The 18,863-nt window shown below is 49.0% G+C and overlaps 1 protein-coding gene across 2 annotated transcripts in view; it reads left to right on the top strand.

Moving 5' to 3' along the window:
* Positions 1–18,186, top strand: part of AARS2 (alanyl-tRNA synthetase 2, mitochondrial) — a 29,614-nt gene extending 11,428 nt beyond the window's left edge. The window contains exons 1-22 of one of the 2 annotated variants that reach the window (XM_062629654.1): positions 22–262; positions 989–1,177; positions 1,811–1,956; positions 2,731–2,925; positions 3,450–3,594; positions 4,022–4,167; positions 4,465–4,573; positions 5,185–5,223; positions 5,938–6,049; positions 6,598–6,725; positions 7,591–7,741; positions 9,550–9,719; positions 10,707–10,820; positions 11,209–11,349; positions 11,966–12,103; positions 12,510–12,619; positions 13,744–13,852; positions 15,460–15,582; positions 16,000–16,110; positions 16,824–16,907; positions 17,056–17,166; positions 17,557–18,186. In XM_062629654.1, coding sequence (XP_062485638.1) covers positions 38–262; positions 989–1,177; positions 1,811–1,956; positions 2,731–2,925; positions 3,450–3,594; positions 4,022–4,167; positions 4,465–4,573; positions 5,185–5,223; positions 5,938–6,049; positions 6,598–6,725; positions 7,591–7,741; positions 9,550–9,719; positions 10,707–10,820; positions 11,209–11,349; positions 11,966–12,103; positions 12,510–12,619; positions 13,744–13,852; positions 15,460–15,582; positions 16,000–16,110; positions 16,824–16,907; positions 17,056–17,166; positions 17,557–17,721 — 2,961 coding nt within the window. In that variant the 5' untranslated portion in view covers positions 22–37 and the 3' untranslated portion in view covers positions 17,722–18,186. Of the gene's footprint in view, positions 1–21; positions 263–988; positions 1,178–1,810; positions 1,957–2,730; positions 2,926–3,449; positions 3,595–4,021; positions 4,168–4,464; positions 4,574–5,184; positions 5,224–5,937; positions 6,050–6,597; positions 6,726–7,590; positions 7,742–9,549; positions 9,720–10,706; positions 10,821–11,208; positions 11,350–11,965; positions 12,104–12,509; positions 12,620–13,743; positions 13,853–15,459; positions 15,583–15,999; positions 16,111–16,823; positions 16,908–17,055; positions 17,167–17,556 lie in introns of those variants that run through there. The other variant, XM_062629655.1, reaches the window with a different exon arrangement.
* The last annotated feature ends 677 nt before the right edge of the window (positions 18,187–18,863 follow it).

Below are 18,863 nucleotides of genomic sequence, written 5' to 3'. Positions count from 1 at the left end.
GCCCTTTCCGGACCTCGCAGCGCCGCCTTCCGCTGCCATGGCGGCGGCTGTCCGGCTGCGGCGGAGGGTGCTGCTGGCGGTGCCGTGGCGCTGGTGCTGCAGCCCCCGCCGCGGGGCAGCTGACGGCCCGCCGGCCGGCCACGTCCGCGCCACCTTCCTCCGCTTCTTCCAGGACCGCCACGGCCACCGCCGCCTGCCCTCAGCTCCCGTGCGGCCCCGCGGCGACCCGCGCCTCCTGTTCGTCAACGCGGGCATGAACCAGGTGCTCCCCCCCAGTCCCCTCTTCCCTCCGTCCGCCCCGGGGCTCCGGCCCCACGCAGGTCCTTCCGCTGGCTCCCGAGGAGCGCGGCGCATCTCGGGGTAGAATCATAGAATCAACTAGGTTGGAAAAGACCTCTAAGATCATCCAATCCAACCTCTACCCAAGGACTGCCAAGGCCACCACTAAACCATGTCACTGAGGGCCTCATCTACATGGTTTGTGAGCACTTCAAGGGATGGTGATTCCACCATTCCCCTGGGCAGCCGGCACCAATGCCTGAGCACCCTCTCTGTGAAGAAATTTTTCAAGTATCCAATCTAACCCTCCTTTGGCACAGCTTGAGGTCATTTCCTCTTGTCCTGATGCTTGTTACTTGGGAGAAGAGACCAATCCTGACCTCACTACACTCTCCTTTCTGGTAGTTGTAGAGAGTGATAAGGTTCCTCCTGAGCCTTCTCTTCTCCAGACTAAAAACCCCCAGTTCTCAAAGCTGTTTGTCATCAGACTTATTCTCCAGACCCTTCACCAGCTTCATTCCCCATCTCTGGACCCGTTCCAGTAACTCAACATCTCACTTGTAGTGAGGGGCGTAGAACTGTGGCAGGGCAGGCTCCTACATGGGCTTATCACACTGCTGCCCTCCCATTCACCTCTGGCTGGAAAGGCACAGCCCCCAGTGCCAGTGGTGTCCAGCAATAGCATATGTTTCTCTGCCCTAATTTCCAGTTCAAGCCCATCTTCCTAGGCACGGTGCACCCCCAGAGTGAACTGGTGCAGCACCGGCGGGTGGTGAACAGCCAGAAGTGTGTGCGAGCGGGAGGGAAGCACAATGACTTGGAGGATGTGGGCCGTGACACTTACCATCACACGTTCTTCGAGATGCTGGGGAACTGGTCCTTTGGGGATTACTTTAAGGTGAGGCGATAGGAGAGAGCCTTCTCTGGGGGGGGAAAGACAGCCTTTCTTTCAGAGCTGTGCTGTAGTGACGTAAGACTGTGCAGAAAGCATTTTGGTAAGCTCCAGATGATGTCTTGGGAGCTCTGTGGCCTGGAGTACAGGTACTCAGCTGGTGTTCTGAACCACTAAACGTGCCCTGCAGGCTCTGGAAAAGGTCAGCCTGTCAAAGCTGCGAACAGCACGTACAAACCACAGTTCTGTATGTGAATGCCAATGTTGACCATTCGGTATGTTGCAAAAAGATTACCAGTTCATTTGGTGCTTCTTACTACAAAGTTTGAAAAGGGGAGAATGATAAAAGATGCTATTTTTTTTTTGGCAGTAACTCTGCTAGTAAGTACATGGTTGTAGACAGTGATGTGATCCTGAAGGTCTCCCAACAATGTAGTGATGTCAGTTTCACCCAGGCAGCAGTGAGCTGTCTCACTTGCCTGACCCTCATCCTGCTCTTTGCAATATGCCTTAAAATTGGGAAGGGAGAGAGCAGCAGAAATTAACTTCTTTGGTGCTTGACTCTCATCCTAAAGAGCTTTTCTGCATCGTTGTGCATCCCGGATTACTGTGCTTCATTTGTGTTCCTTGCTTGCTCAGGAGGAGGCATGTAGCATGGCCTGGGAGCTCTTGACAGAGGTCTACGGGATCCCCAGAGATCGTCTCTACGTCACCTATTTTGGTGGAGACTCCTCGCTGGGGCTGAGCGCAGATGAGGAGTGCAGGGACATATGGCTTCGCCTGGGGTAAGCATGTTAGAGAAGAGGTTCTGAGAAGTAGGGCTGACACTTTGGTCTCCATAGTCCCCCATTTGCTCTTTAGTTGACGTGAATGAGATGTAGGGGCCAAAAGTTGTCTTTTAAACTCATTTTGTTTCTGTTTTGTTTGGGCTGTTAAAAAAGTCAGCTGGGCTCTGGGTGGTCTGGGGCACTTGACCTTTAAGCTGTTACTCAGATGTCATCAGTCTGGGGAGACGTGTACCTGGGTCTGGCTGGCCTGGATGAAGTGTGTGAAGGATCTCTGATCTTTTGCTTCCTCTCTGTCATGAGCTGCAGAAAGTATATTTGAAAGCTAGCAATGGCTGCTTCAGTGTGAAGCCATTGCAGGGAGTGCTGCTCTGCTTTGGGATCTTGTCCCGGGCTGTATGTGGGTTTTGAACCCAAGGCAGCCAGCTCTGTGCTGCTGTTGGTGTTCACCCTTGTCCGCTGTGATCAGGTTTTAGCTGTGCTGGTATTCACTCCAAGGAGGAAGACAGCTCATTAGTGGAGGGCCTGACTCTGTCAGCAGGAGCCAGACTATGTTTGCCAGCCATCTGGGCAGTGAATATGATCCTGTCTGGTTTGGTCCAGCTTCTTCCTACTAAGGAGAATAATTCTGTGTGAACAGAAGCAAAGGAATCCTAATGTGTTTGGTTATTGAGTTTGTAGTAGTCACAAAGGATTCCTTCCTTCCAACTTTCTCTATGATCTAGGCTACTGTGTGCTTTGTGTGCATGCCCCACATGTTATTTTCCTTTCCAGGGTGCCTGCCAGCCATGTGCTTCCTTTTCCATTGAAGGACAATTTCTGGGAGATGGGGGACACAGGTCCCTGTGGTCCCTGCACAGAGATCCACTATGACCACGTGGGTGGTGGCAGAAATGCTGCAGCACTGGTGAACCAGGGCAACCCCGATGTAGTGGAGATCTGGAACCTGGTCTTCATGCAGTACAACAGGTACCAGGCATCTAGTCTGAACTCCAGAGTCTTTCCCCCTTGTCTGACTCCAAAATTGTATGTCTGTATTTTCAGACATCTCGCTGCTTTCCAGGAGCAAGAAGGGAAGCTCTGGATAGATGTCCAGTGTGTTTTTTGATCCCCTTTGTTTTATTTGTCCTGTCTTTCTTCAACCTCAGTTGCTTATTTTCCTTCACTGCTGCATCCCAGAGGTCTCTTGAGGTCTGCAGCAGCCTGGAGACACCTGCAAATGGAGAAGTGACCTTTGGCTGCTGTCTAGAAGGCCTTTTTCCCTATGTTGCTGTCTATCCTGACTATCTGATGTTCAGATCCTTGCTGTCTGACAGTGTCTGACAAGGCAGGCTGCTGTTAAGTCTTGTCCCTGAACATCCTTTTGTTGGGTCACCTGCTGTTTCTGTCCCCCATCACTCTCCCATTTTCTGTTATTCACGTGCTCCTTTTCTTCACCCCTGAATTGACCCTTGCTTTTCTTTTGCATTTTTTTTTCTCCGGCTGGCTGACAGAGAGGTGGAGGGGAATCTGCTTCCCTTGCCACAGCATCACGTGGATACAGGAATGGGCCTGGAAAGGCTGGTGACAGTTCTGCAGAACAAACGCTCCAACTATGATACAGATCTCTTCACTCCCATCTTGGATGCCATTCACAAGGTAACAGTGCTTCTATTTAGAGTTGTAGCTAAGCAGAAGCTGCTTGAGTGCAGACTTCTTGCCTGGTGCCATGGCAGAGCCTTCTCTACGTATGTCGCTGTGTAGTAGTTTGAGAAGGAAGTATGTCCAGAGCAGCATTCTGGGGAAACTGGGGAGAATTCCAGGCTGGAAATGTGCTAGGCTATTAGCAGTGATGATGCATTTTTCCTCCAGTTTCTTAAATTCCTCAGTGCCATGGCATTGGCTGACCTGGAAGTCTTGGTCTGTAATGCTCTGGAAGAATTTAATGCGTGCACCTCAACTGCACATGGTTCAGAGGTAGTTGAGAAGCATGATCTCAAGTGTAGCTGGCTGCCTCATGTATTGAAACTTTTCTTTCTGCTGCCGTTCATTTCTGCTGATCTGTCTCCTTACTGTTTTTTTTTAGGGCTGCAGGGGGCCTAGATACCAAGGTCTGGTTGGGGATGCTGATGTTGGCCATGTGAATATGGCTTACCGTGTGGTGGCAGATCACGTGCGCACCTTGTGTGTGTGCATCACTGACGGCGTCTACCCCGGCTTCTCAGGAGCAGAGTAAGAACATAAGGAAATGGCATCGGATGTAGTGAGTTTGCTCCAGAAAGGAATATGGATAGCCAGGGGAGAGGTTCTGGTGTGGGCCCAATATAGGGAGTGCATGAGCTTTGGGGAGGCAGGAAGGTGAGTCCGGGAGAGGTTCTGATATGCAGGCTTATCCTTGGGTGTGTGTAGAGTGCTCGGAGCAGCTGGCCTGTGGCAGTAGATGAGGCCAGAGGAGCTGTGGCATGCTGGATGTGGGAGCTGGGCAGGGATGCTTACATGGCTGTCCAGCAAATCCTGCCCTGTTTTCAGGCTGGTGCTACGTCGGATCCTGCGCAGGGCTGTCCGCTTTTGCTCTGAAGTCCTTCATGCTCCACCTGGGCTCCTGGCCTCCCTGGTGCCTACTGTAGTGGAAGTTCTGGTGAGTAAAAACTGCTGCCCTAGGGGAAAAGAGTATCATACCTGGCCTGTTCTGCCCCATGTCCCTTTACTGTATGCTGTCAGGAGATGATCTTGGATGTGAACCTTGAAGCTCCAAAAGGGTGTATCTGGTGCTGTGCATCATAGCAGTAAAAATCTCTTGTCTCTTGATCATTTGTGATGGGAAGGCCCCTTGTTTGACCAGTGGTACTGTCAACACAAGTATGTGTGTAAGTGTATGCAAGCACACACTGTTCCTTAAATGCAGTGGCTTCCAAGCTGTTACATCTTGTTTAAACCATCTGAAATTGGTCCCTGTGAGTACTAACAGCGTCCTAAAAGAAGATGCTTTCTTCCTATGGTGAATGGATGTGTTTGCCAAGAGGTGCTACGCAGAGGCTAGCAGAGGCAGGTCACAGGGAGAGAGCCAAGAGATAGCAGCTGAAAGTCCTAAGTGTGATTCTTCCCCTGTGCTGCTGGCCCTGGAGCTGTGTGCTAGGGCTCCCTTAACGCTCACATCCTTGAGAAGCCTCTGTAATGCTTTTAGCACACTGTTAGATCCCCTGAGGAAGATGCTGAGGATGTTATCACTAACTGAAGCTCACTCCACAGGGAGATGCTTATCCAGAGCTGACAAAGAATACAGACCAGGTAAGTGATACGGAATCTCCTGGAGAGAAACCCTATCTCTCATTATCTTTGTGAGGCACTGCTGTTGGGCAAAGTCAGTCCTTCCTTGGGACTTAGCTGAAAGAGTTTGTATAGACTCCTCCCTAACCATGTTTGCATGGTGGGCTGAGACATGCTGGGAACACAGGGGTACAAGAGGTATCTGTGGCAGATTTTCTTGCAGGAGTTCTACTAGATGCTTACCAGGGACTGCTTGTCCTGGCATGATGCAGCTGTTGCTCTAAAAAAGCTACTTTTGTTGAGTGCACGTACAGCCTGTCCTAGCCTGGGTACTCTTTGTCCAAAGTGGATTGGTGATTTCAGACTAGTCCTGGCTTGCTTCTGCTGACAGCAACTGTGATGAGCAATTTTGCTGGCTGTTACAGCCATGCAGTTTTTAATTGGATCACAGACATGAATGTCTGACAGGGAGCGTTCGTCAGCTTAAAACCTTCCCCAGGCAGATGCTTAGTATTTCCTTGACAGGAACAGTGATAGGAGCCCCAATGACTTTGGCACTGTTCAGTAATGCATCAAAGCGATGTTGTGATGGACACTTAGAGAACAAAAAGTCTGGTTCAAGCAGACACTGTGTTAGACACCTGCTTGATTTGCTTTGAGCTGACTGTAGCAGGGCTGAGCTGAGCTGGGAAACTTCCCAAGGTGTTGTGGCTAACCCTTCTGATCCTTGAGCAGATCATGGATATCATCAATGAGAATGAAGCCGCTTTTCTGTCCTCCCTTGAGCGTGGGAGGCGCATCATTGAGCGGACAGTGCAGCAGATGGAGCCCTCCACAAACTTCCCAGGTGATTCTCTCTCCTGTGACAAGCTGAACTAAAAGATGGTTTGATCCAGGCCCTGACAAAGCATTGCAGTCAAAACTGGTGGACATTTGTGTCTCCCACTTGTTTTCAGTAGCCCTGGCAGAGGAGCAGATGTTGCTCCTTTCTCCAGACTGCAGTTGTTTCCTGGCACTTTGTTCTCACAACAAACTAGGCACCAGGCAAATTAGAAATATTCCCTTGCTGCTTTACTGGCCAGTTAACTAGGTCCTTACAAGTCACAGCTGGAAGAAGGAACTGGGGACCCAACCAGCACAGCTGCCTGTTTAGATGTGCTGCACTAAATTTTAGCAGGAATAGGGCTGTGGGGCATCATGAATACTCAGTCTCATGCAAGAGCAACTGCATGGCTTTTCTTCCCCATTACTGGTTGAACACAGCATATATGAATACAGTTCTTATATGAATACAGTTACCAAGGCACACATTAGACTGGTCCCGTTGAAGCAAATCTTGAGATACCTTTGCTTTCTGTGTTTACACAGAATTCATGTCCTTCTTTTGTCCTACAGCTGAAGTAGCCTGGTCTCTCTATGGGAATCTGGGATTTCCTCTGGATCTGATTGACTTGATGCTTGAAGAAAAGGGAATCAGTTTGGATTCAGCTGCTTTTAGTGAACTTGCTCTGGAAGATGCGAAGGTAAGAGGGAGACTCACTCTGTCAAAATAATTCAGAGCCTTCCCTCTCGCCTGTGAGCACGGATGCAGAATTCCTGTCACTGCTGAGGCTCTTTGAATGCACCACAGGGCCATGTGCCTTTTCCCTGAAGGGGAAGTAGGTCTGAAACCTCAATGGGGTCACAATGCCTTTGCTTTTGGGTGTGGGATTGAGAGGTGTTGGCTGGTGATTCTCTTCAGATCAGTAGAAGTGTTTTATGATGCTGACTGTTGCTGGAGTGAAGGTTATCGTAGCATTATATAGTTCAGGAGTGTCCTGTCAATCGTTTAGTCCAACTCCTCACCCAGAGCAGAGCCAGCTTAGACAGCCCAAAAAATAAGTGATTTATGAAGAGTTTACAAAATGTCCTTGGTCTCTGTAGTGCTGGAAGACTTGCATTGCCCACCACACACACACACATGCACACACACGCCCCCATGTAGTAATTCGTTCAAGGTCTTGGTCTTCTGAGTTTTAATGGTCTAGATGTTGCACAACTACACAGCAAGCTGTGCCAGGAGGGTTGTGAGCTGTTGCTTACGGCCTGCCTCAAGAGTAGTACAGGGTGGTATTGAGTCCTTGTGGGGTTTGAAGGAATGGGGTTGGTTTAGCAGTAGGCTCCATCAGCTTGGATCTCAACAAGCCTTTTCCAGGAAGGTAAAGAAGTTGTTCCTAGCCTTATAGCTCCAGTTATCAGTTTGAGTGCTCCCAGGTATCTCCCATCATTTGCTCATACCCCTCAGTGTTACACTTTATTTGTGGTCTTGGCAGTCCTGGGGTAATGGTTGGATTTGATGACTTTAGAGGTCTTTACCAAGTTAGTTGATTCTGTGATTCTCTGCCATAGCGGAAGGCTCGTGGCCCCCAGGCAGGACAGGAGGAAGACACAAACACACACCTTGATGTGCACTCGCTGGCTCAGCTGCAGAGCAGCAACGTGCCTGCTACTGATGACTCTCCAAAGTACTCCTACACACTTGGGCTGCACGGGCAGTATGGTAAGTGACCAGGTCCTGTCTGTAAGGCAAGTTCTGCCTGAGGGCACTAGAATCACTCACAAGACTACTTCTACTGCCTAACCTCATGCGTGCAGAGCATGCACTTTGTGAGTCAAACCTGTCCACCTTGCTGCCACATCTTTTCCCTGCCCCCGTACCTCATCCCAAAGTAGGTGCTTTTGTTATGGCTGCTGGTATGTCCCCAGTGACAAGAGCTAGTGACAAGGTTATGAGCTGTGGTCTGGTATTACTGTGCAGTGGTGAAAAAGAGACTGTTGATTTCTTCTAGCCATGACTCTGTCCCCAGCAATTAGGCTTCTGGGTCTGAGCGCTAGGAAGAATGAAGAATTATGCAAAGGGTTTAGGTGGCTGTTTAAAGCCTCGCACTTACTATTTCTTTGGCAGACCACTAGATGCCAGTGCAGGCTTTTTATCATTGAGGGTAGCTGAGGTTGCTGGTGCTCTAGGGAAAGCATAAAGCTAAACCACAGAGTAAGTGGTGGTGTGGCTGTCACAAACCATTAGAGATAGCTGAGTACAGCCAGCTCCGTCACACCCAGGGTGCTGGTGGCAACCACACTAAGCAGAAAGTGAGGCAAATCAAGCTATATATCCATGCAAGAGCATAACAGAGGAAAAAAGCCCAGCAGTGACGTTGGCTGAAATCTCCAAGCTAGAGCTGTCTCACCTCCTCAGTCGCTGAATTGTGGAATAATTCAGGTTGGAGGGGATCTCTGGATATTTTGATCTAAGGAACATTAGCTGCAGTCAGCTCAAGTTGCTCAGAGCCTTTTCTATTTATGTTTTCAGTGTCTTTAGTGACAGAGATCTCTCTGTTCCCCGTTCTTTATCAGTCAGTGTGAAAAAGTCTATTTCTTTACAACCGGAATTTCCTACACTCTAGATGCAGTCTCACAAATGCTAAAGAGGGGTGAATAACCACTTTCTTTGACCTGCTGGTTGTGTTTGCGTTCATACAGCCCAGCAGGCAGGCAGTCAGTCTTCCTTGCTGCAGGGGCACCCTGCTGACTTGTGTTCAGCTTGCTCCTGAGGACCCCAAGGTTTCTGTCGGTCCATTTGTTTGGCCTGCTGTGATGCTTCTGAAAAGCAGCCCTGCTCTTCAGTGTGTCAACCAGTCCCCAGCAGTTCATTGCCATACAGAAGCAGGATATGGGTACATCCCATCTTGTAGTGTGTAGTCATTAGAGAATGGTCTCAAATGGTATATGCCCTAATACCAGCCACCAAGTAGCTTTACTAGTAAAGGAATATTGAACTATTAAGCAATTCTGTGTGAGGTCAGCCTCCCAGCCAGTACCCACCTTATGGTCTACCCACCCAGCCCATATTGCCTAAATTTGGCTTCAAGGAGCCTACAGAAGAGCATGTTAGAAGCTTGCTGCATCGAGGAAGGCAATATCGCTGTTATCTCTTGTCCATCAGGTCTCTCATCCCTTCATAGAAGGCAGGCAGGTGTAACAAGCTTGCAGTGTAGAGAGCTGCAGATGTGTCTGTGCCACATCTTGTTCTATCAGGCTCATGTAGCGCTAGATTGGGTGTCCCTGCCAGCTCACCTACTGCTTAGCAGGTCTGTCACTAAGTAAGTGGAGGGTGATGTAGTTTCAAACAACAGCTCCTTTGTGCTTTCTGCCAACAGCAGTTCCACTCCTACCAAGGCAAAGGAAAGTGCCAGCTTTCAGAATAGACTGGGTGTTGACAGGGTTGGCACAGGGAAGTGGGCCCTCCTTTCCTGCTGCAATCTGACAGGGTGTATGCACTAATTGCTGTCATCTTCTTTCTCCTGACAGAGTTCAGCCCATGCCAGGCCACTGTCCTGATGCTGTACAGAGATCAGTCTCTCCAGAAGGAGGTTGGGGCAGGGCAACACTGTGGTGTCATCTTGGACAGGACTAACTTCTATGCAGAGCAGGGTGGGCAGGACTGTGACAAAGGCTACATGATACGGTTAGGGCAGCAGGTAAGACCCTTTGCTTCCTGAACCCAAGGCCACCGTGAGTCATGAGGCCAGGCAGAATACCCCAAATGATAGGCTGGTTTGCTGGGTTAATCTCCTAGCTGTTGCCTTGTGAGAGTTCCCTTGGCTTTGCATCAGGGTTGGTAGGGTGAATGAGAAGCAGCAATATCTTCACAGAGGTGTACCTGCTGCTCTGGTTGTCTCTGTCAGCCCTTTGAAATTCTGTCTTGCAGAGGAAGACTGTAAAGTCTTCTTGGGTCTCCCTTCAGTGTGCTGCATTCTTGAGGTTGCAATGCAGAGAGAAGGCAATCAGTGACCAGAGAGTCTGTGAGCTGAGTAACATCTCTGGCCAGTCCTGGACAACTGCAAGCAGTGCCCCACCTGAGACCCTGTGCAAAAACTCTTATCCCTCCAAAAAGCATCAGGGAGGACCTCCACTTCCCCAGCATATTCCTTCAACCTTGCCAGAGGGAAAACTTTGACCCGCTCCTGGGAAGTTGCATGGGGTGCAGCTTTTTTTCCTTCCACATTCCAGCTCTTGAGAATCACCCCTGGGCACTGATGCCACCTTTTTAGCCTTGCAGAATGTGATAGTGCCTTGCTCAGCACTTCTCAAGCTGAAGTGGGGATCAGGTTTCTGTTGCCAGCCCAGTGAGGTAGAAATGGCACCTTGGCTGCCTGAGACAAATGCCTTGGAATCTGCTGTCCATTTTCTCATGGACAAGCATCCTTGTTAGGATTCATCAGCATTGGTGATGTTTCTGCCCATCCACTGCAAGCTGACAACCTCAACATGTTGTGCAGTGAGTAGCTGGATGCAGGGAAGGTCTGAGACTCTCTGGTTGCATGCACAGTAAGTTTCTCCCTGCTTTTGCCACCCTGTCCCTGTCTTAGGGATCAGTGGGGGTTGTGTTTCCCAGTCAGATCAAGCAGGCACCTGTTTGGATTTTCGCTGTGTCCTAAAGCTCATCTTTCTGTCTTTTTGCTTAGGACATACTCTTCCCTGTAGAGTCAGTTCGTCTCTGTGGTGGTTACGTGGTCCATGAGGTCATTGCTGTGGAAACCCTGCGTGCTGGTGATCAAGTGCAGCTCTTTGTGGATGAGGTGATAACTCACTGCTTTTAACCTTTTCCCAGCCTTATTTTGAGAATCCTGAGTAACCTGGGCACATCAGAGCCTTGTCCCATGTATTCCTGAGACTGCTCTTCATCATGTTGTGCAGTGGGAAGGAGACCTCACAAGTGACTCTAATCTTCTATCAGCCACTGGTCTGTCCAGAGGTATCCAGCCTACCCTTTGCTGTTTTACAGAGGTGATCCCATGGCAAAAGAAGTTAGATCTGCCCTGTGACATAAATTAATCTGACAGCTGTACTACCCATTGTTTTTCTTCCCATTCCCTCATGTGCAGCCTTTCCCCTGTCTTCCTGCCACCCCTGATCCCCTGAGCTGTGGAGAACCAGCACTCCCTGCCAACCTGTCTGTGCTCTCAGGCCCGGCGGCTGGCGTGCATGACAAACCACACCGCGACCCACGTGCTGAACTTCGCGCTCCGTCATGTCCTGGGTGAGCACACAGAGCAGCGAGGGTCCCATGTGACAGCAGAGCAGCTGCGCTTCGACTTTCACACCAAGGTGACTCTGGACTTGTGTTTGCTTGTTCTCAGCACTGCCAACATCCTAGTTCTGGCCTTCTCCCCAGGGCTTTTTCTCCTCTTGCCATAATCACTCTTTCACAGACAGGTCATGGTTTATCTGAGCAAGGAAACTTGGTTCTCTGGACATGACTGCTCTGCTTTGCATTGACCTGACTCTGAGCAGGGCTTGCTGAGCAGATTAATGAGGGTCAGAAGGGAAAGGACTTAGCAAAACCAGTCATGAGACCTACTTGAGTAGTGTAGAGGTGTCTGAAAGATTCACCATCTTGGCTGTGGCACATCCCTGATGTCATCCAGGTGAGAGCAGTCAGGAGCTGAAAGCTGTTGGGTCAGACTGAGCACTGGCCCTGGTAACCTGTCACTCACTGCAGCATCTCTCTTGAAGAGTTTGGTTGATTCTCTTGTATCAAAAATCCTTATCCCTCGTGGAAGGAGTTGGTGGGAGGGTCATGATGCTCTCAATTCCCTTTTAAAAGTAGGGAAGATGAGATGCAGGGGGAAATGTTCCTTGGAGGGGGCTGTCCCAGTTCTCCCTCCTTTGTTCTATACTTCACAGGAGGCTTCCCTTGAAAGTGTCTGATTTACTTCCTCAGGGCCCTGTGACTGTGGAGCAGCTGCAGCAAGTAGAGCAAGTGGTCCAGGATGTGATCAAACAAAACAAGGTTGTGTATATGGCTGAGGTCCCCCTCACACTGGCAAGAAGAGTTCAGGGACTCCGTGCAGTGAATGAGGTATGACAGGATGGCAGCATGCATCTTCATGAGTGTTCTCCTTCAGCAGCGATCATCTGGCTCACAAGAGATGTTGATGCAATGGGTTTCTGCAAGGGAAACGACTCCCAAAACTCAGGAAGGAAAATAGGACAGAGATGAGATCTTGGGACACTGTGTTGTAAACTCTGGAGGCTGGTGATGCACAGGCTTTCTGCTCATTTTTCTTGACCAAAAGCTTGTGTGTCACCCAGTTGTTCTTTCTCCCTGTACTGTTTGGTAGTGGGGAAAAAGCAGTGCTCCCCTGACTCTGGGGCTACTCTAGAACAGGGGAAAAATGAGGCAGACACCTGAAGCAAGCAGTTAAGTGTTTAAGTGCTCCTGAAGGACCATGTTGTTAGCTGTTGATGCCTGTCTCCTCTGTCAGGGGTATCCAGATCCAGTGAGGATAGTGTCCCTGGGGGTCCCTGTGGAGAGTGTGCTGACCCGCGACTCTGAGGCTGCATTGCAGACCTCTGTGGAGCTCTGCTGTGGGACGTAAGTGGCTTTTGCTTGCAGTCAGAAGTTATGTTTGTGGGCACCAGTGGCTGAGGTAGAGACATTCTTGCAAGCTCCCATCTCTGTCCCTGTGCAGCTAAGTTTCCTCACCAGAAAGATCTTGTGAGGACAGGATGCGCTAGTTATGAAGCTTTGGAAGTCCCAGGCTGAGAAAACCAGTGAAATGCAAAGCATTTTTCCTTGCTTCATAGTCTGAAACCAATCTGGAAGCAGCAAGGGACCAGCAAAGTGTGGAAAAGGAATGTGTGGCCAGTTACACCAGCATTACAAAGCTTTGGGGTTGCAGGAGAGCTGGGAACCCAGCAGAAGATCTGGGAGGGTTGTCAGACCTTCAGACCACTCTGATTATTTTAATTAATCATCTTTGCCCTCTTCTGCTTTTCGCAGTAATGAGAGTCAAAGGAGAGTTAATTAATCTCAATACAATGCTGACACACACGCACAAAAAAACCAAACAGGAGCAAATTGGCCTTTGAGTAGATACAGCTGAAGATGAACAATTTTCTAGTCATGAGATCATTCTTGTGAGAGTACTGGGACAAGAAACTGCATGGGAGCAGAGATGATCGATTGTTGTGAAGCTGAAATGATTACTTGTGGTAACAGAATCTAAGACACTGTACTTGTTTTCATACCCAGTGTTTAACAGCCAAGAAAGAAAGGAGAGGTTGTCAGTGCCCTGTGTCTGCACAAATACATTATGACTGGAGTCTACTGGCCACTCTGTGAGCTGGCCTGACTAGAGAATGGTGGAGTTGGAGGAAAAAAGTGCTTTTTACAAGATCTAGTAGCAGCCAAGTAGAAGAGAAAAATCCCAATTCATCCCACTGCTGAAGGAAAGTAAGGCAGAACTTGGCTGTTACGCACCATTTGACAGCAGCCTGCTGAGTGGGTAGCACATAGGTTCCTCTAGAGTAGCCTCAACTTTCTGTCTGTTGCATGACAGGGTACCATCAGGATTTTAGGGATGGGAACAGGTTGCAGCTATTTGGATTGGTGAGGGGCTGCTGGACTTGAGCCTTGTCTAAAAGGAAAGCTGGCTTCCTGATTTCTGTTCACAGAGAGCAGCTTGTTTTCTTTTCTGTTCTCTGCTGACTTTGCAGGCACCTTCTACGAACAGGAGCTGTGGAAGATCTGTCTATCATCAATGAGCGTCAGCTTGTTAAAGGGATTAGCCGTGTCATTGCAGTGACAGGGAGACAAGCCAAACAGGTAAGAAAGGGAGAACTGAGATTTCTGACGTGTTGAGATAATGCCGAAAGGAATCAATTTTGTAGGTTCCTGAATAGACAATTAGCTTCCCTATGCTTTGGCTGGAGTGTCCCTGCTGCACCTGATCTGGCTTCCTTCTTCCCCCCTGAACTCAGCTATGTTGCCATACCTCACTCTTCACCTCCATCCCCCCCATCCTAGTCTCCTGTCTCCTTGGCCTTCATTCTGTGCCTCAGACCCCTTTTCCAAGATAAGCACTTGGCACAAAAATACCAGGAGGCTGTTTGATATATATATTTATATCACCTAGCCATATCTCCTCTGGACTACAAATTTCAATCCCTGGGTAGGTGCACAAAGGTGTGATCCTTTGTGCTTTGGTTTCACCTCCTGCCTATCACAGTTGGATTTGTACTTCATGATTACAGGGCTCTGACCTCATTCATACAGCCCTTTTGCTTCTTTTCTTCAGTCTTTTTTTTTTTTTCCAAAATGTGGTTCTGGTCTCTATAAAAAAGTAAGAAACCTGCTGTTGTGTCTCTGAGATCACACTGTCCTTTAAATATCTGGAAGTGTCAGGGGGCCCCACGAGTTTGCCTGCTTCCTTTAAGGCTACAATCAGAAGGGAAGAGTGACTCACTGTCGTTGGAACTGGGAAGACTAAAGGCAAAGCCCACCCCTGCAAATCTGTTGCTTTTTGGCTGGCTGTCCCCTCTGCATCTGTGACCCTTGGAAGGCTTTTCTTAGTGCAGAGGAATGAAAAGCTGCAGGGCACATCTGCATGCTTTGCTGGATGTCCTGACCTGGAGAGACCCCAAGACAAGCTGGGTGCATGTGTTAGACAGGGGAGAGTAATCAGAGAGAGTGAGTGATTTGAAACAAGGGACGTGTGTCCAAGCTAGACACAGCAATTCTCGCTGTCCACAGCTTGTCTTATATACTTTCTGCTGTCCTGGTCTAAAGTCTCACAGGACCATCATGGGCACAGAAATCTGGAAGGGAGGAAATGCTCCCCAAAGCATAAGGATTGTCACTGGTGAAAAAAGCTTGTATTAAGTTTTTGAGGGTTTTTTTTGTGTGTGTGAGGAGGAAGGTTATTACTAATTGTAGCATTGGTATTGGGGAAAGCAATAAGAAACATACACCAAGATCGGCTGAACTCAGGAAATACGCTTGAACAGCTGATGACACTTAAAACACTTTAGTGTTTCTTTTGTTTCTTTAGTCAGTAGTTTCAAGATTGCTCTTGATAATGAAATATGATAATGAATAATTTTGATAATGAAAAATGAGCTCTGAGAAGTAAACAGGGCTGCCAAGTTTTTATCATTGAAATCCTGATGACTTGCTGTGAGATACTGAGGAAGCAGGAATGCATGACAGCTTGTCCCCCAAGGTGTGACTGTCTAGTGTCGGTTGCAAGTCTAGAGGGAAACTTTTGAATAGAGTCTTTTTAGGACATTTGTTCTTAAAGCCTCTGTAGGTGTCTTCCCACTAGATCCTGAGAGCACTCCAGTGCTTATGACCCTGCTGCCTCCCCACGTTCTCCATCCCTGCTCATTCTTTCTGTTGCTGCATTTGACGCATTCTTTCTTTCCATCTCTCAGGCTCGGGAAGTAGGCCAGTGCTTGGCTATGGAAGTGGACTCTCTCTCTCTCCGAATGAAGCAGAGGAGCACCTCTATTCCTGAGATGCAGAACCTCTCCAAAGAAGTGGGCCAGTTGACCAAAGTAAGGATTACATTTCTTTACAGAAAGATGCCAACACAGACTTGAGGCACATGACTTCTTTCCTTCCAGGTTCAGATCTTACCATGGTCAATAGCAAGGGCAAGTTGCTATCTGCTGTTGCCTCTTTGATCACAAAAATTTCTGCCAGTGTCTAGATGTCTCTGTTGCAGGTGACATGCTGCCAGAGGGAATGTGAGAGAAGACAATGGTGGGGAGGGTAAAGCAGTGAAAGAGGGCTCCTGGGCTTTAGGTGCCCAGCTGAAAAGAAAGCTACACACCACAGTGACTGCTGGGCCTGATCACGTAGGGGTGTAGGAGCGTCTGTGAAGAGGCCAGGCTCCAGCCTGACTTCCCAGAGAACTAGCAAATAATGTCTAGGTACAGTTTAGTGTCCTTACACAACAAATTGTCTTGCAGGTGGTGACTGAGACTGCAATGCCCCAGTGGCAAAGAAAAGAACTAGAGACCATCCTTAAAGTGCTGCAGCGAACAGCTAACACAGCTGTCAAGAAACTGGAGATGAAGCAGGTACCGTGGCAGCAGCACACTAACCTGCAGCCTGCTGATAGCAGAGCTGGTGTCTCTGTCACACTTCACAGCCACTTGGTCACTAGGATCCCATTAGAAAGCAGGTACAATCACACAAAGTGCAACACAAGCCCTGTGTTAGGTTGATTTCACTAGCGTTAACCAGGGTCATAATTTAAAATGCAGTGAGTGACTGACTGGGCTTTTGACACTGCAGAATCCCTCTGTGTGTCTGCCTGTGAGGATGGAGAGCCCCATACCAGCACTTTCAGCAAACACCAACAGGCAGATAGGCGTTGCCTCCTTGTTTATACATGAAGAAGATGAGATGGCCCTGACAGTGGGATTTATGAAGTTACACAGTAAGAGGGTGCAGGACAAAGCATTTCTCCCAGCCATATGGATATTGCATTATTAAAAGCCCTTTGGAAGTGCTTATTGGTCACTTAGTGTTCTCAGCAAAAAACATCGTTTTCTTAAAGAAGGAGCAAGGGGTTCATATCTGCTTGATTTTGAGGAAGGAGGGTTGTACAGGTCTCCATGTGGAGATTTCAGTCTGCCAGTCCTACTTTGACTGGTGTTGACATACATGTCCCCTCTATCCCACAGAGCAGCACTTCCATTCCCTTTATATATATGTTGCATGCATAGATCCCCATCCAGCCCACTCTGCCACCTGTAGCCCCTCAAGTGCTGTTTGTTTCCTCTTCTAGGCGGAAGAGAAGGCACAAAACCTGCTAGCAAAACATTGCAGCCAACCTGTCATCGTTGATACTGTCCCAGCTGATTCCCTCTCTGTGAGTAATCCGCTTGTAATTCTTACAAGGGTAATTCTTGTTGGCCTCAGGTGCTGCATGCAGTAAGAGGGACCTGCTGGGCACATTTTCTGCTGCATGCCAGTTACCTTTGCTGTAGCCTGACCCCTCTACTCCCTGCCTTTTCTAGATCCTCATGAAGGTTGTGAACCAGCTGTGTGACAAGTCTCCTGGCACATCAGTCCTGCTGCTGAGTCCTCAGGCTTCTGGTGAGGTGCTCTGTGCCTGTCAGGTGTCCAAGGTAAGCATAACCCTGCCCACAAAGAGGGATTGGACCTGCTACTGAGCAGGTCCCCATTGAGGCTTTTCTTGGGATTCTGCACAGTGTTGGAGGGTAATCACACAGTGAGAGGACATGAGATGACTGTACTCGGACCAGATAAGCTTTCAGTCTCTGCTGGGCACAGATATCTCTAGATGTTCCAGGCCATGTTTGCCCAGGGGTAAACATGTATTCCCCAGGGGCAAACAGTATTAACGTATAAGTTCAGCCTTTTCTGTCCTCACAGTCATGACTGCCTCAGTTAGGGAGGGCCCAGGCTGGGTGAGGAGAGGATGTTGTTACCTTGTTTTATCCAGATTGCAGAGTGCTCACCAGTCTAAATGACTTTGTTCTGTGTCTTTTCCCCAGAATTGCCTCCCTGTGTTCTCTGCTGCTGACTGGGCTGTGGCTGTCTGTGCACAGATGGAAGGGAAGGCAGGAGGCTCTCCCGTTGTCGCTAAGGGCAGTGGAAATGCCAAGGGCATGCAGGGAGCCCTCACTACTGCACTGAAGTTTGCTCAGAGTAAACTGTGATGCTTTGGTGGCAGGACAGCTGTATGCACCCCAGCTGCAAGCTACGTGGACACTTGATGCAGAACACATATCCTGCTGATCTGAAAGGTTTAACAGCTCCCACGCTGAGCATTGCTGCAACCAGTGCATTGGAGAACTTGATTTCTGACCATCCAGGATCAGCAGAGACCCCACTCCTGATCCCACTGACAGAACAATGCTGCCTGTTGTCAGCATGAGCGTATGGGGGTTGAGCCTGAGAAAGCATGGGTTGCAACAGCAGGTCCTGGTTCTCCTGGAAGAGTGCGGTTCTTGCCACAAGACCGGCACAAATGTTCTGTGAGAGCATAGGCAGATGACACAGTGTTATCCTAAAGCCATTAAAGGGTAGAGAGTGTCCAGTCCCCTGATGTTTCTTGTTAGCTGCACCTTCCAATCGTCCCTGCCTCCACCTCTTTGCTTTGGATGAATGTTCTTACCCTTGTTTCTTCCTGCCATTCCCTTGTAACTCCTTCTCACACTGCCTTCTGGCTTCTTCCTTACCAGCACCTACCTAAAAACCACCACGGATGTGGTGAGCTGTGTGAATGGGATTGCTGTGTTGCAGCATGGAACTCCCTGCAGCACTTAGCTCCTTAGTCTTGAGGTGAGCAGGTCTCTCTCCTAAATGGTTGTTTGTCACAAGCATCAGCAGACCCAGCAAACTCAACTCATTGTTAGTGATATGTTGAGCTCCTGGCCAAAGCACCGTTATTTTACATGCGGTATTGACCTAAATGAAGAGAGATCACAAACTGTAGCTGAGGCAAAAGTGCAACAGGATAGTGATACAAGCAGGTTTCATCCCATGAGCAGCAGCAGCAGCAGCCTCAGAGGGATAGATTTCACCAGCAGGTAGGGTTGCCTGGCACTGTGGAGGGAGGTGGAGGCAGCAGTAGCTGCAAGCTTTTGGGGAGAGGGGGAGGAGAGGTGGAAGCACAGTGATGCTGATGGATGGGGAGCAGGAAATGGCTGTCACATAAATATGGATTAGTGAGGATGTAGTGGAGAATGGCTCAGTCTCCTAATGAGAGACTTACAACTTTCAGCTGTCTCTTTGAGGGGGAGAGGGTGGATAGCTGCTGTGAGCAAAGCCTCCTCTCCCCTTCCTCTTCAAGTGAACA

This window comes from Pezoporus occidentalis, unplaced genomic scaffold (assembly GCF_034315485.1).
Source record: "Pezoporus occidentalis ecotype Australia unplaced genomic scaffold, CSIRO_AGI_Poc_V1 ctg34, whole genome shotgun sequence".
Lineage (NCBI taxonomy): Eukaryota > Metazoa > Chordata > Aves > Psittaciformes > Psittacidae > Pezoporus > Pezoporus occidentalis.
Note: the sequence above shows the minus strand (reverse complement) of the source record. Positions and strands in the feature narration are given on the sequence as shown.